At 41.5% G+C, this 10632-nt stretch overlaps 1 protein-coding gene across 1 annotated transcript; it reads left to right on the top strand.

Annotated features, from left to right (window-relative positions):
- The first annotated feature begins 1173 nt into the window (after positions 1 to 1173).
- INSL6 (insulin like 6) lies at positions 1174 to 7209 on the top strand. The gene is made up of 2 exons (XM_070051713.2): positions 1174 to 1517; positions 6854 to 7209. Exons 1-2 carry the CDS (start codon positions 1235 to 1237, stop codon positions 7207 to 7209), a joined length of 639 nt encoding a protein of 212 aa, XP_069907814.1. The 5' UTR covers positions 1174 to 1234.
- The last annotated feature ends 3423 nt before the right edge of the window (positions 7210 to 10632 follow it).

Here is a 10632-nt window from a genome sequence, read left to right as displayed (position 1 = left end):
AGAATGTGATGAGACTGTTAATTTCTTATTTTTAACCTTAAAAAAAATCAGTTTACCAGTTGATTTAACAACATTCATGAATGTTACTGGGAAACAGCTCATCGCTGGGAGAATGGAAAATGGAGAAAAAGATATACAGGCAGAAGACAGAAAAGACAGAGGGCGAACATAAAACTGCGACGGTAAAACCGGCGGGATTACTGACAAACCGGCGTCTCCCGGGCTTTGGCGTCCACAGGTTTCCTATGCCTGGGACGGCCCCCGACTGCCCCCTCGTGGCTGATAGTGTATCCTCCGGTGCCAATACACTTTACAACAAAATACAACTTCATTCAAAATGATAAAGCGACCCAAAAGCAATCGCACCTCGCTTCCCTGTCCTTTCCCTCCTGAGCCAAATCATATCTAAACTTGCACTTCATGCTGTTATTCGCAGTCCCTGTCACAAGCTAATCACAATTCGGCAATAGGCAATCCTGTAGCTGAAGAAAACAAATTTCCATACCAGGTGCCTCAGAATAGCATTCCCTACCTCTTTGTTATGGAGATCGAGGCTAAGAACTATTCCTCCCTTCAAAAGTGATGGGAATTTTCAAAAGAATCTTTGATTCTGACTTTAAATTTCACAGAAACACACTCGAAGATACTTGCATTTGGACACACATTTGATTGACAGCTCCATGCCAGGACCTGGCGTACAAGAGGAAGCACGAACAGACACAGGCTTTGCCTTCAGGAAACTAGGGGATCTGGGGAAAGACGTCATCAAACAAGCGCCTAAATAAATGTAAACACACCTACCTACCTACCTTAGCACCATGAAGGAGATGACAGGTTTCGCTGAGTGACGCCACACCTCAGGAACAACCAGGTTGTCGGTTATCATGATCCCGACAGTCTCACGTTTCACCTTAATATCCCCGTGATAAAGCCAAGAGAAACAAAATCAAACAGGTGGATGCGGGTATTTTGAGCTCTCATTTTAAGAGCCAGAGTTTGCTGCGTCCCACCGCCTGACCACTCAGATGAAGCGTGAAGACCAGGCCCCACCGCGCCCTCAGGCCTCGAGCCTCGCGTGTGTGTTCTCGCGAGGTCCACACATGCTCAGAAGACCCGACAGCCACGTGCGCGCGGCTGGCTCCTGCGCAGGCGCACACGAGGTGGGGTGCCCGGCCTGGCATGGCGGGCAAACGGTAACTGCAGGGTGCAAGCCCCCTTGGCCTTGGGCTCGGGGATGCCTCGGCTCTTCTGTTTGTGGCTTGGGCTCCTACTGATTCGGTTCTCCCGTGAGCTGACACAGGACTTAAGCAGAGCCAGGAAGCTGTGCGGCCGGCATCTGCTGAAAGAAATAGTCAAACTCTGTGGCCATGGTAACTGGAGCCAGTTCCATTTCCAAGAGGAAACCCCTTTGGCAGAGCAGATTTCCCAGGCGTCGGGAAACACGGACGCCTTCTTCCCTGCCCAGTCTGAAAGCTCTCATGCCTCTCTTCCGGCATGGGGGGGAGGTGTAAACCCAGGTAAATCTAACCCAAAGGCATGTTTATCTCTACCTTTCTCATCCCTAAGTTTGTTCTACCATAAGAAATGCAATTTGTGCTTGGTACAGAGGTCGAGTTAAAAAAACATTAAAAACCAGTGTATTGAGGATGTACATAACCAATATAAAGTGTTTCTTTTCTTAGTCTATAGGAATTAAGTATATGTAAAGTTTACACATTTATGAAGCATACAGTTCCTTTCCTAGCATCACCTTTCTGGAGTGTGCTTGGCATCTGCCAAATCCATTTTTGTCCTTCAAAACAACCTTAGGTATCATTGTCCCTGCAAAGTCAACACTGATTTTTTTTTAAAGATTTATTTATTTTAAAGGCAGAGTTAGAGATTTTCCATCCAGTGGTTCATTCCCCAAAATGGCCACAAAGGCAGCGCAGGCCAAAGCCAGGAGCCAGGAGCTTCATTCTGGTCTCCCATTAGGGAACAGAGGCCCAAGTTCTTGAACCATCCTCTGCTGCTTTCTTGGGCACAATAGCAGGGAGCTGGATTGGAAGTGGAATAGCCAGGACTTAAACTGGCACTCCTATGGGATGTGGACATGGCAGGCCGCAGCTTAACCCACTGCATGACAATGCCAGCCCAGCATTGATCTTTTTCATAGCAAATTGTTGTCTATTTGAGTGTCAATAGGACTGACTACCTAATTATCCCAATCCAATGTAAGGCAAAAACAGATCTCCGGTTCAAAAATCAGGAAAGGGACTTAAAGATAGTAAAATAAAAAGCTTGCTTCCTCTCTCGTCAGTATCTCCTCTGCATGGTCTATTCTCCTGACAGTCTTCATTTAAAAGTTTATGTACCTGCACTTCACTTATAAGTTCAATAGGTAAAATTATTGAAATTTTCAAGACTAGAGCAATGGGGCATTAAAATCAAATGCAAGTGCTGGTGCAAATCCCCGTCCCATGCTTTGACTTCCTACCCTATGAGTTAGAAGTATGTGATGTGTGTGTATGTGTGTGTGTGTTCTGTGCTTCTTCCCCGTCTGGTTTCTGGGCTGCGGTGGGAGCCTTGTGAGGATGGGGAGCCTTCTGGTCATAGTCGCCATTGCATTTCCAGTTCTGGGCACAAGTCTAGCAGTGGTGGGTCCCTGGCAAATATTTACTGAATTGACTATCAGATCTGGAGGGGTCTACATTGTGGCACACATGCTGAGCTACAACTTGTGACACTGGCTCCCCATATAGGAATGTAGGTTCTCAGCTGTTCCACTTCTGATCCAACTCCCAACTAAAGTGTCTGGGAAGACAGCAGATGATGGCCCAGCTACTCAGGCCCCCGCACCCTCATGGGAGATCCAGGTGGAGTTCTGGGTTTCCTGGCTTCATCCTGGTCCAGCTCCGACTCTTGAAGCCATTTGGAGAGTGAGCAAGCAGATGAAAGATCTCTCTGTCTCTGTCATTCTGCATCTCAAATAAATAAATAAATCTTTAACAACATCAGATATGTGTGGGGTTAGCTGTACAGTTTGTACAGTGGAGGGAGATCCAAAGCTGGGTGGCCCCGTAGGAGGGATTTGCAGTAGCAGAGAGGTGCTAAGAGCCTAGCCTGGGCAGGAGTGGCACAAATGCACAACAGATTTAATGACAACATAGATGGAACTTGGTGAGGGAGAGGGAGTCACAGGTGGCTTTAGGGCTTCCATTTGGGGGTCTGAGTGGCTGGTGGTGGCGCGGATTGAGAGAGCAAAGATAGAGGAGCCTGTCTCGCCGTGGGAAGCTGGAGAGCGTAGCTAACGAGATCAGTTTTGGACATGTGTGGCTTGAGACAAATGCGCAAAGTGCAGCTGGAAGTGCCCACCAGCGGGCAGTTGGAAATCCATGTGGGCAATTTGGGAAGATGGTTGGGGCTCAGGTCACAAAATTTTGGTGACAGCAAGGAGAGCAGGCAGAGTTGAAAGAGAAAGCAGAAGTACAACGCTGGAGGAAACATCATTTGACGGGAGTGTGGAAGATGGGGAGATGTGACCAGTCGAGATGGGGGCAGATGTTGTCAACTCTTGAGAGATCTTGGCCCCATCCAGGACTGTCGCTCCCCCTCTTCGTGGAGGAATGACACAGGACCCTGCGCTGTTCTTTTGTCTGCTCGGCCCTCCCCGGGTTTGCTGCTGGTTCTTCCCGGGTTGGCTATCGTCCCTTCCACCTCCGTGGAAGGGCGGTTCCCAATTTAAATTCCTTTGGGTAAATTCCAAGGAGTGGGATGGCTGGGTCGAATGGTAGGGTTATCTTCAGGATTCTGTCCCAGTTGCTCCTCTTTTCTTAAAATATTCTATGTATTTTTTTCTTTTCTTTAACTTTTATTTAATGAATATAAATTTCCAAAGTACAGCTTATGTATTACAATGGCTTCCCCCCCATAACGTCCCTCCCACCCGCAACCCTCCCCTTTCCCACTCCCTCTCCCCTTCCATTCACATCAAGATTCATTTTCGATTCTCGTTATATACAGAAGATCAGTTTAGCATATATTAAGTAAAGATTTCAACAGTTTGCTCCCACACAGAAACATAAAGTGAAAAATACTGTTTGAGTACTAGTTATAGCATTAAATCTCAATGTACAGCACACTAAGGACAGAGAGCCCACATGAGGAGTAAGTGCACAGTGACTCCTGTTGTTGACTTCACAAATTGACACTCTTGTTTATGGCATCAGTAATCACCCTAGGCTCTTGTCATGAGCTGCCAAGGCTATGGAAGCCCCCCTGAGTTCACCGACTCTGATCATATTTAGACAAGGCCATGGTCAAAGTGGAAGTTCTCTCCTCCCTTCAGAGAAAGGTACCTCCTTCTTTGATGACCTGTTCTTTCCACTGGGATCTCACTCGTGGAGATCTTTCATTTAGGTTTTTTTTTTCCCCCCAGAGTGTCTTGGCTTTCCATGCCTGAAATACTCTCATGGGCTTTTCAGCTGGATCCGCATGCCTTAAGGGCTGATTCTGAGGCCAGAGTGCTGTTAGGACATCTGCCTTTCTATGGGTCTGCTGTGTATCTCACTTCCCATGTTGGATCATTCTCTCCCTTTTTTATTCTATCAGCTAGTATTTGCAGACACTATTCTTGTTTATATGATCTCTTTAGTTCTTAGTCCTATCATTATGATAAATTGTGAACAGAAATTGATCACTGGGACTAGTGAGATGGCATTGGTACATGCCACCTTGATGGGATTGAATTGGAATCCCCTGGTATGTTTCTAACTCTACCGTTTGAGGTAAGTCAGCTTGAGCATGTCCCAAATTTGTGCATCTCTTCCCTCTCTTATTCCCACTCTTATATTTAACAGCGATCACTTTTCAGTTAAGTTTCAGCACTTAAGAAGAATTGTGTATTGATTACAGTATTCAACCAAAAGTATTAAGTAGAACAAACAAACAAAAATACTTAATACTACATATTAAGTTGCTCATCAACAGTCAAGGTGAGGGCTGATCAAGTCACCGTTTCTCATAGTGTTCATTTCACTTTAACAGGTTTCCTTTTTGGTGCTCAGTTAGTTGTCACCTATCAGGGAGAACATATGGTATTTGTCCCTTTGGGATTGGCTTATTTCACTCAGCATAATGTTTTCAAATTCCTAACAGGGAGCGCTTTTCAGTTAAAATTTAAACACCTAAGAATAATTGTGTGTTAATTACAGAGTTCAACCAATGTTACTAGAACAAAAAAAATACTAAAATGGATAAAGTATTACATTGTACATCAACCGTCAGGACAAGAGCTGATCGAGTCACTGTTTCTCATAGTGTCCATTTCACTTCAACAAGTTTACCCTTTGGTGCTCAGTTAGTTGTCGCCGATCAGGGAGAACATATGATGTTTGTCCCTTTGGGACTGGCTTCATTCACTCAGCATGATGTTTTCCAAATTCCTCTATGTATTTTTATTTAATTGAAAAGCAGAGATAGTGATAGAAAAATGGAAGAGGGGCTGGTGCAGTGGCACAGCAGGTTAAAGCCCCAGCCTCCCATATGGGCACCAGTGCCAGCATCCCTTATGGGCACCTGTTCGAGTCCCAGCTGCTCCTCTTCCAATCCAGCCTTCTGCTATGGCCTGGGAAAGCAGTAGAAGATGCCCCAGGTTCTTAGGCCCCTGTACCCACGTGGGAGAGCTGGAAGAAGCTCCTGGCTCCTGACTTCAGATCAGCACAGTTGTGGCCATTGTGGCCATTTGGGGAGTGAACCAGTGATGGAAGACCTTTCTCTCTCCCTCTCCCTGTAACTCTGTATTTCAAATAAATAAAAATAAATCTTTTTTAAAAAGTTCATTTGTAAGAATTATTCATATCTAGATATAATATCAATTGTTCATTTTAAATATTGAAAATACGTTATCCCATTTTGTCATCTGTTAGTGGTATTTCAGAAAGCCTTACATTTTGTATAATCCATATATATATATATATACACACACACATATCTAAAAAATTGTATTTTAATAGCAGTGCAACCATAATAGCCGAAAACTGGAAACCACCAAATATCCTTTAACTACTGAATGGATAAACAAAATGTGAAATGTCTATACAATGGAAAATAATTCAACCATATAAGGAACAAAATACGGTTACATGAATGAATGTTGTAAACAATGTAAGTGAAAAAGGTGACACAAAAGACCACATATTATATACTTCAGTTTATATGAAATACACAGAATAGTCAAATTCATATCAACAGAAAGTAGATTAAGTAATTGTTAGAGGAAGAGGAAAATGGGAGTGACTGTTAATGGACAGAGGTTTCGGGGAGAGGTAATAGAAATGTTGCAGAATTAGATAGTGGTGATGGCTACACAGCCTTGTAAAATAACTAAGAACTACTGAACTGTATACTTTTAAATGTTGAATTTTGTAATCTGTGAGTGGTATCTTAATGAAAAATGCTAACACAAAGATGTAATAGACTTTAATAGGAAAATGCTTCAACTATTTTAGTAAAAATATATACTACTTTGGAATAACAATATTTTCTATTCTTTATTTAAAATGTGATTACTTGTTTTTTTTTTCTGTTATTATTTTTTTTAAACTTTTATTTAATGCATATAATTTTCCAAAGTACGACTTATGGATTACAATGGCTTCCCCCCCATACCGTCCCTCCCACCCACAACCCTCCCCTTTCCCACTCCCTCTCCCCTTCCATTCACATCATGATTCATTTTCGATTATCTTAATATACAGAAGATCAGTTTAGCATACATTAAGTAAGGATTTCAACAGTTTGCTAATTACTAATTATATTTTCATCTAAAAGAAGATCTTAATAAAGTAGAATTGTTTTTCTTATCTCTTAGCAGTCTTACCTACTACTGTCTCTCAGGAAGAAGCAATACACAATTTGGAGATGCAGTCACTGCCTGAGTATCAATACAAAAAAGCCAGCTCACCTCCTCATGAAATAAGAGCATTTTCTTCCTCTCCTGATATTAATCCAGATATTCACAAGAGCATAAAACTTCAGAAGAAAAGTACAAACAAAATTAAAACCATAAGCAGTTTGTTTTGGGGAAATCATCCCCAAAGAAGACGCAGAGGATACTCAGATAAGTGTTGTCTGAAAGGATGTACAAAAGAAGAACTAGGCATTGCATGTCTTCCCTATATTGATTTCAAAAATTTAAAAGTGCCAGCACTTGGGACTGAAATATTCTAACCATCATAGGAATTATACTAATTTAATAAAATACTAGCATATTTATTTCACTATTTGGTAATTGTGCTTTTAGGTAATATTCTGTGAACAGTATCTGAATGTCCTTGCAAACATTAGACAATAAGATAGAATAGGACTCTCAGTGTTTCCCTCGGTGACTCTTATTTTGTTTCTTATTTTTCATCTATTTGTAAAACATGGCATCCTTCACTCAGCCATTTAAGAATTACCTGTTCATTTCTTGCCATTACTGTTTTTTTTTTACTTTTATTTAATGAATATAAATTTCCAAAGTACGGCTTATGGATTACAATGGCTTCCCCCCCCATAACTTCCCTCCTACCCGCAACCCTCCCTTTCCCACTCCCTCTCCCCTTCCATTCACATCAAGATTCATTTTCGATTACCTTTATATACAGAAGATCAGTTTAGCATACATTAAGTAAGGATTTCAACAGTTTGCTCCCACACAGAAACATAAAGTGAAAAATAATAGATGATTTTTTAAATGATGATGAAATCAGATCAGACCTATTGTCATGTTTAACCCCAGAGAGAGTCAAGTTGGGAACTGATAATTTCTTCTTCTTTCTTTTTTTTTTTTTACAGAGGATCAGTTTAGTATACATTAAGTAAAGATTTCAACAGTTTGCACCCCCATAGAAACACAAAGTGAAATATATTGTTTGAGTACTCGTTATACCATTAAGTCTCAATGTACAGCACATTAAGGACAGAGATCCTACATGAGGAGTAAGTGCACAGTGACTCCTGTTGTTGACTTTACAAATTGACACTCCTGTTTATGGCATCAGAAATTTCCCTATGCTCCAGTCATGAGTTTCCAAGGCTATGGAAGCCCCTTGAGTTCTCCGACTCTTATCTTGTTTAGACAAGGTCAAGTCAAAGTGGAGGTTCTCTCCTCCCTTCAGAGAAAGGTACCTCCTTCTTTGAAGACCTGTTCTTTCCACTGGGATCTCACTCACAGAGATCTTTTTGCCAGAGTGTCTTGGCTTTCCATGCCTGAAATACTCTCATGGGCTTTTCAGCCGGATCCACATGCCTTAAGGGCTGATTCTGAGGCCAGAGTGCTATTTAGGACATCTGCCATTCTATGAGTCTGCTGAGTATCTCACTTCCCATGTTGGATCACTCTCCCCTTTATTTATTCTATCGGTTAGTGTTAGCAGGTACTAGACATGTTTATGTGCTCCCTTTGACTCTTAGTCCTTTCATTATGATCAATTGTGAACAGAAATTGATCACTGGGACTAGTGAGATGGCATTGGTACATGCCACCTTGATGGGATTGAATTGGAGTCCCCTGGTATGTTTCTAACTCTACCATTTGGGGCAAGTCAGCTTGAGCATGTCCCAAATTTGTACATCTCTTCCCTCTCTTATTCCCACTCTTATGTTTAACAGGGATCACATTTCAGTTAAATTTCAACACTTAAGAATAACTGTGTATTAATTACAGAATTAAACCAGTCATATTAAGTAGAACAGACAAAAAAAACTACCAAGAGGGATAATGAATTAAGTTGTTCGTTAACAGTCAGGGCTATGCTGATCAAGTCACCGTTCCTCATAGTGTCCATTTCACTTCAACAGGTTTCCTTTTTGGTGTTCAGTCAGTTGTCACCGATCAGGGAGAACATATATTTGTCCCTTTGGGACTGGCTTATTTCACTCAGCATGATGTGTTCCAGATTCCTCCATTTTGTTGCAAATGACTAGATTTCATTGTTTCTTACTGCGGTATATTATTCTAAAGAGTACATATCCCATAATTTCTTTATCCAGTCTACCGTTGATGGGCATTTAGGTTGGTTCCAGGTCTTGGCTATTGTGAATTGTGCTGCTATAAACATTAGGGTGCAGACCGCTTTTTTGTTTGCCAATTTAAATTCCTTTGGGTAAATTCCAAGGAGTGGGATGGCTGGGTCGAATGGTAGGGTTATCTTCAGGTTTCTGAGGAATCTCCAGACTGACTTCCACAGTGGCTTGACCAGTTTGCATTCCCACCAACAGTGGGTTAGTGTCCCTTTTTCCCCACATCCTCGCCAGCATCTGTTGTTGGTAGATTTCTGCATGTGAGCCATTCTAACCGGGGTGAGGTGAAACCTCATTGTGCTTTTGATTTGCATTTCCCTGATTGCTAGTGACCTTGAACATTTTTTCATGTGCCTGTTGGCCATTTGGATTTCCTCTTTCGAAAAATGTCTATTGAGGTCCTTGGCCCATCTCTTAAGTGGGTTGTTGGTTTTGTTTTTGTGGAGTTTCTTGATCTCTTTGTAGATTCTGGTTATTAACCCTTTATCTGTTGCATAGTTTGCAAATATTTTTTCCCATTCTGTCGGTTGTCTCTTCACTCTCCTGACTATTTCTTTTGCAGTGCAGAAACTTCTCAATTTGATGCAATCCCAATAGTTGATTTTGGCTTTGACTGCCTGTGCCTCCCGGGTCTTTTCCAGAAATTCTTTGCCTGTGCCAATATCTTGAAGGGTTTCTCCAATGTTCTCTAGTAACTTGATGGTGTCAGGTCGTAGATTTAGGTCTTTAATCCATGTTGAGTGGATTTTTGTGTAAGGTGTAAGGTAGGGGTCTTGCTTCATGATTCTGTATGTGGAAATCCAGTTTTCCCAGCACCATTTATTGAATAGACTGTCCTTGCTCCAGGAATTTGTTTTAGATCCTTGATCAAATATAAGCTGGCTGTAGATGTTTGGGTTGATTTCTGGTGTTTCAATTCTGTTCCATTGGTTTATCCATCTGTTTCTGTACCAGTACCATGCTGTTTTGATTACAACTGCCCTGTAGTATGTCCTGAAATCTGGTATTGTGATGCCTCCGGCTTTGTTTTTGTTGTACAAGATTGCTTTAGCTATTCGAGGTCTCTTGTGCCTCCATATGAATTTCAGCATCATTTTTTCCAGATCTGAGAAGAAGGTCTTCGGTAGCTTGATTGGGATTGCATTAAATCTATAAATTGCTTTTGGGAGAATGGATATTTTGATGATATTGATTCTTCCAATCCATGAGCATGGAAGATTTTTCCATTTTTTGGTATCCTCTTCTATTTCTTTCTTTAAGATTTTGTAGTTCTCATCGTAGAGATCTTTAACGTCCTTGGTTAAGTTTATTCCAAGGTATTTAATTGTTTTTGTAGCTATTGTGAATGGGATTGATCTTAGCAGTTCTTTCTCAGCCATGACATTGCTTGTGTATACAAAGGCTGTTGATTTTTGTACATTGATTTTATATCCTGCCACTTTGCCAAACTCCTCTATGAGTTCTAATAGTCTTTTAGTAGAGTTCTTCGGATCCTCTAAGTAAAGAATCATATCGTCTGCAAAGAGGGATAATTTGACTTCTTCCTTCTCGATTTGTATTCCTTTGATTTCTTTTTCTTGTCTGATG

The sequence above is a fragment of the Oryctolagus cuniculus genome, chromosome 1 (genome assembly GCF_051225735.1).
Source record: "Oryctolagus cuniculus isolate XC-2025 breed Fujian yellow rabbit chromosome 1, ASM5122573v1, whole genome shotgun sequence".
Lineage (NCBI taxonomy): Eukaryota > Metazoa > Chordata > Mammalia > Lagomorpha > Leporidae > Oryctolagus > Oryctolagus cuniculus.
This window is presented reverse-complemented; position numbering and strand designations above follow the sequence as displayed.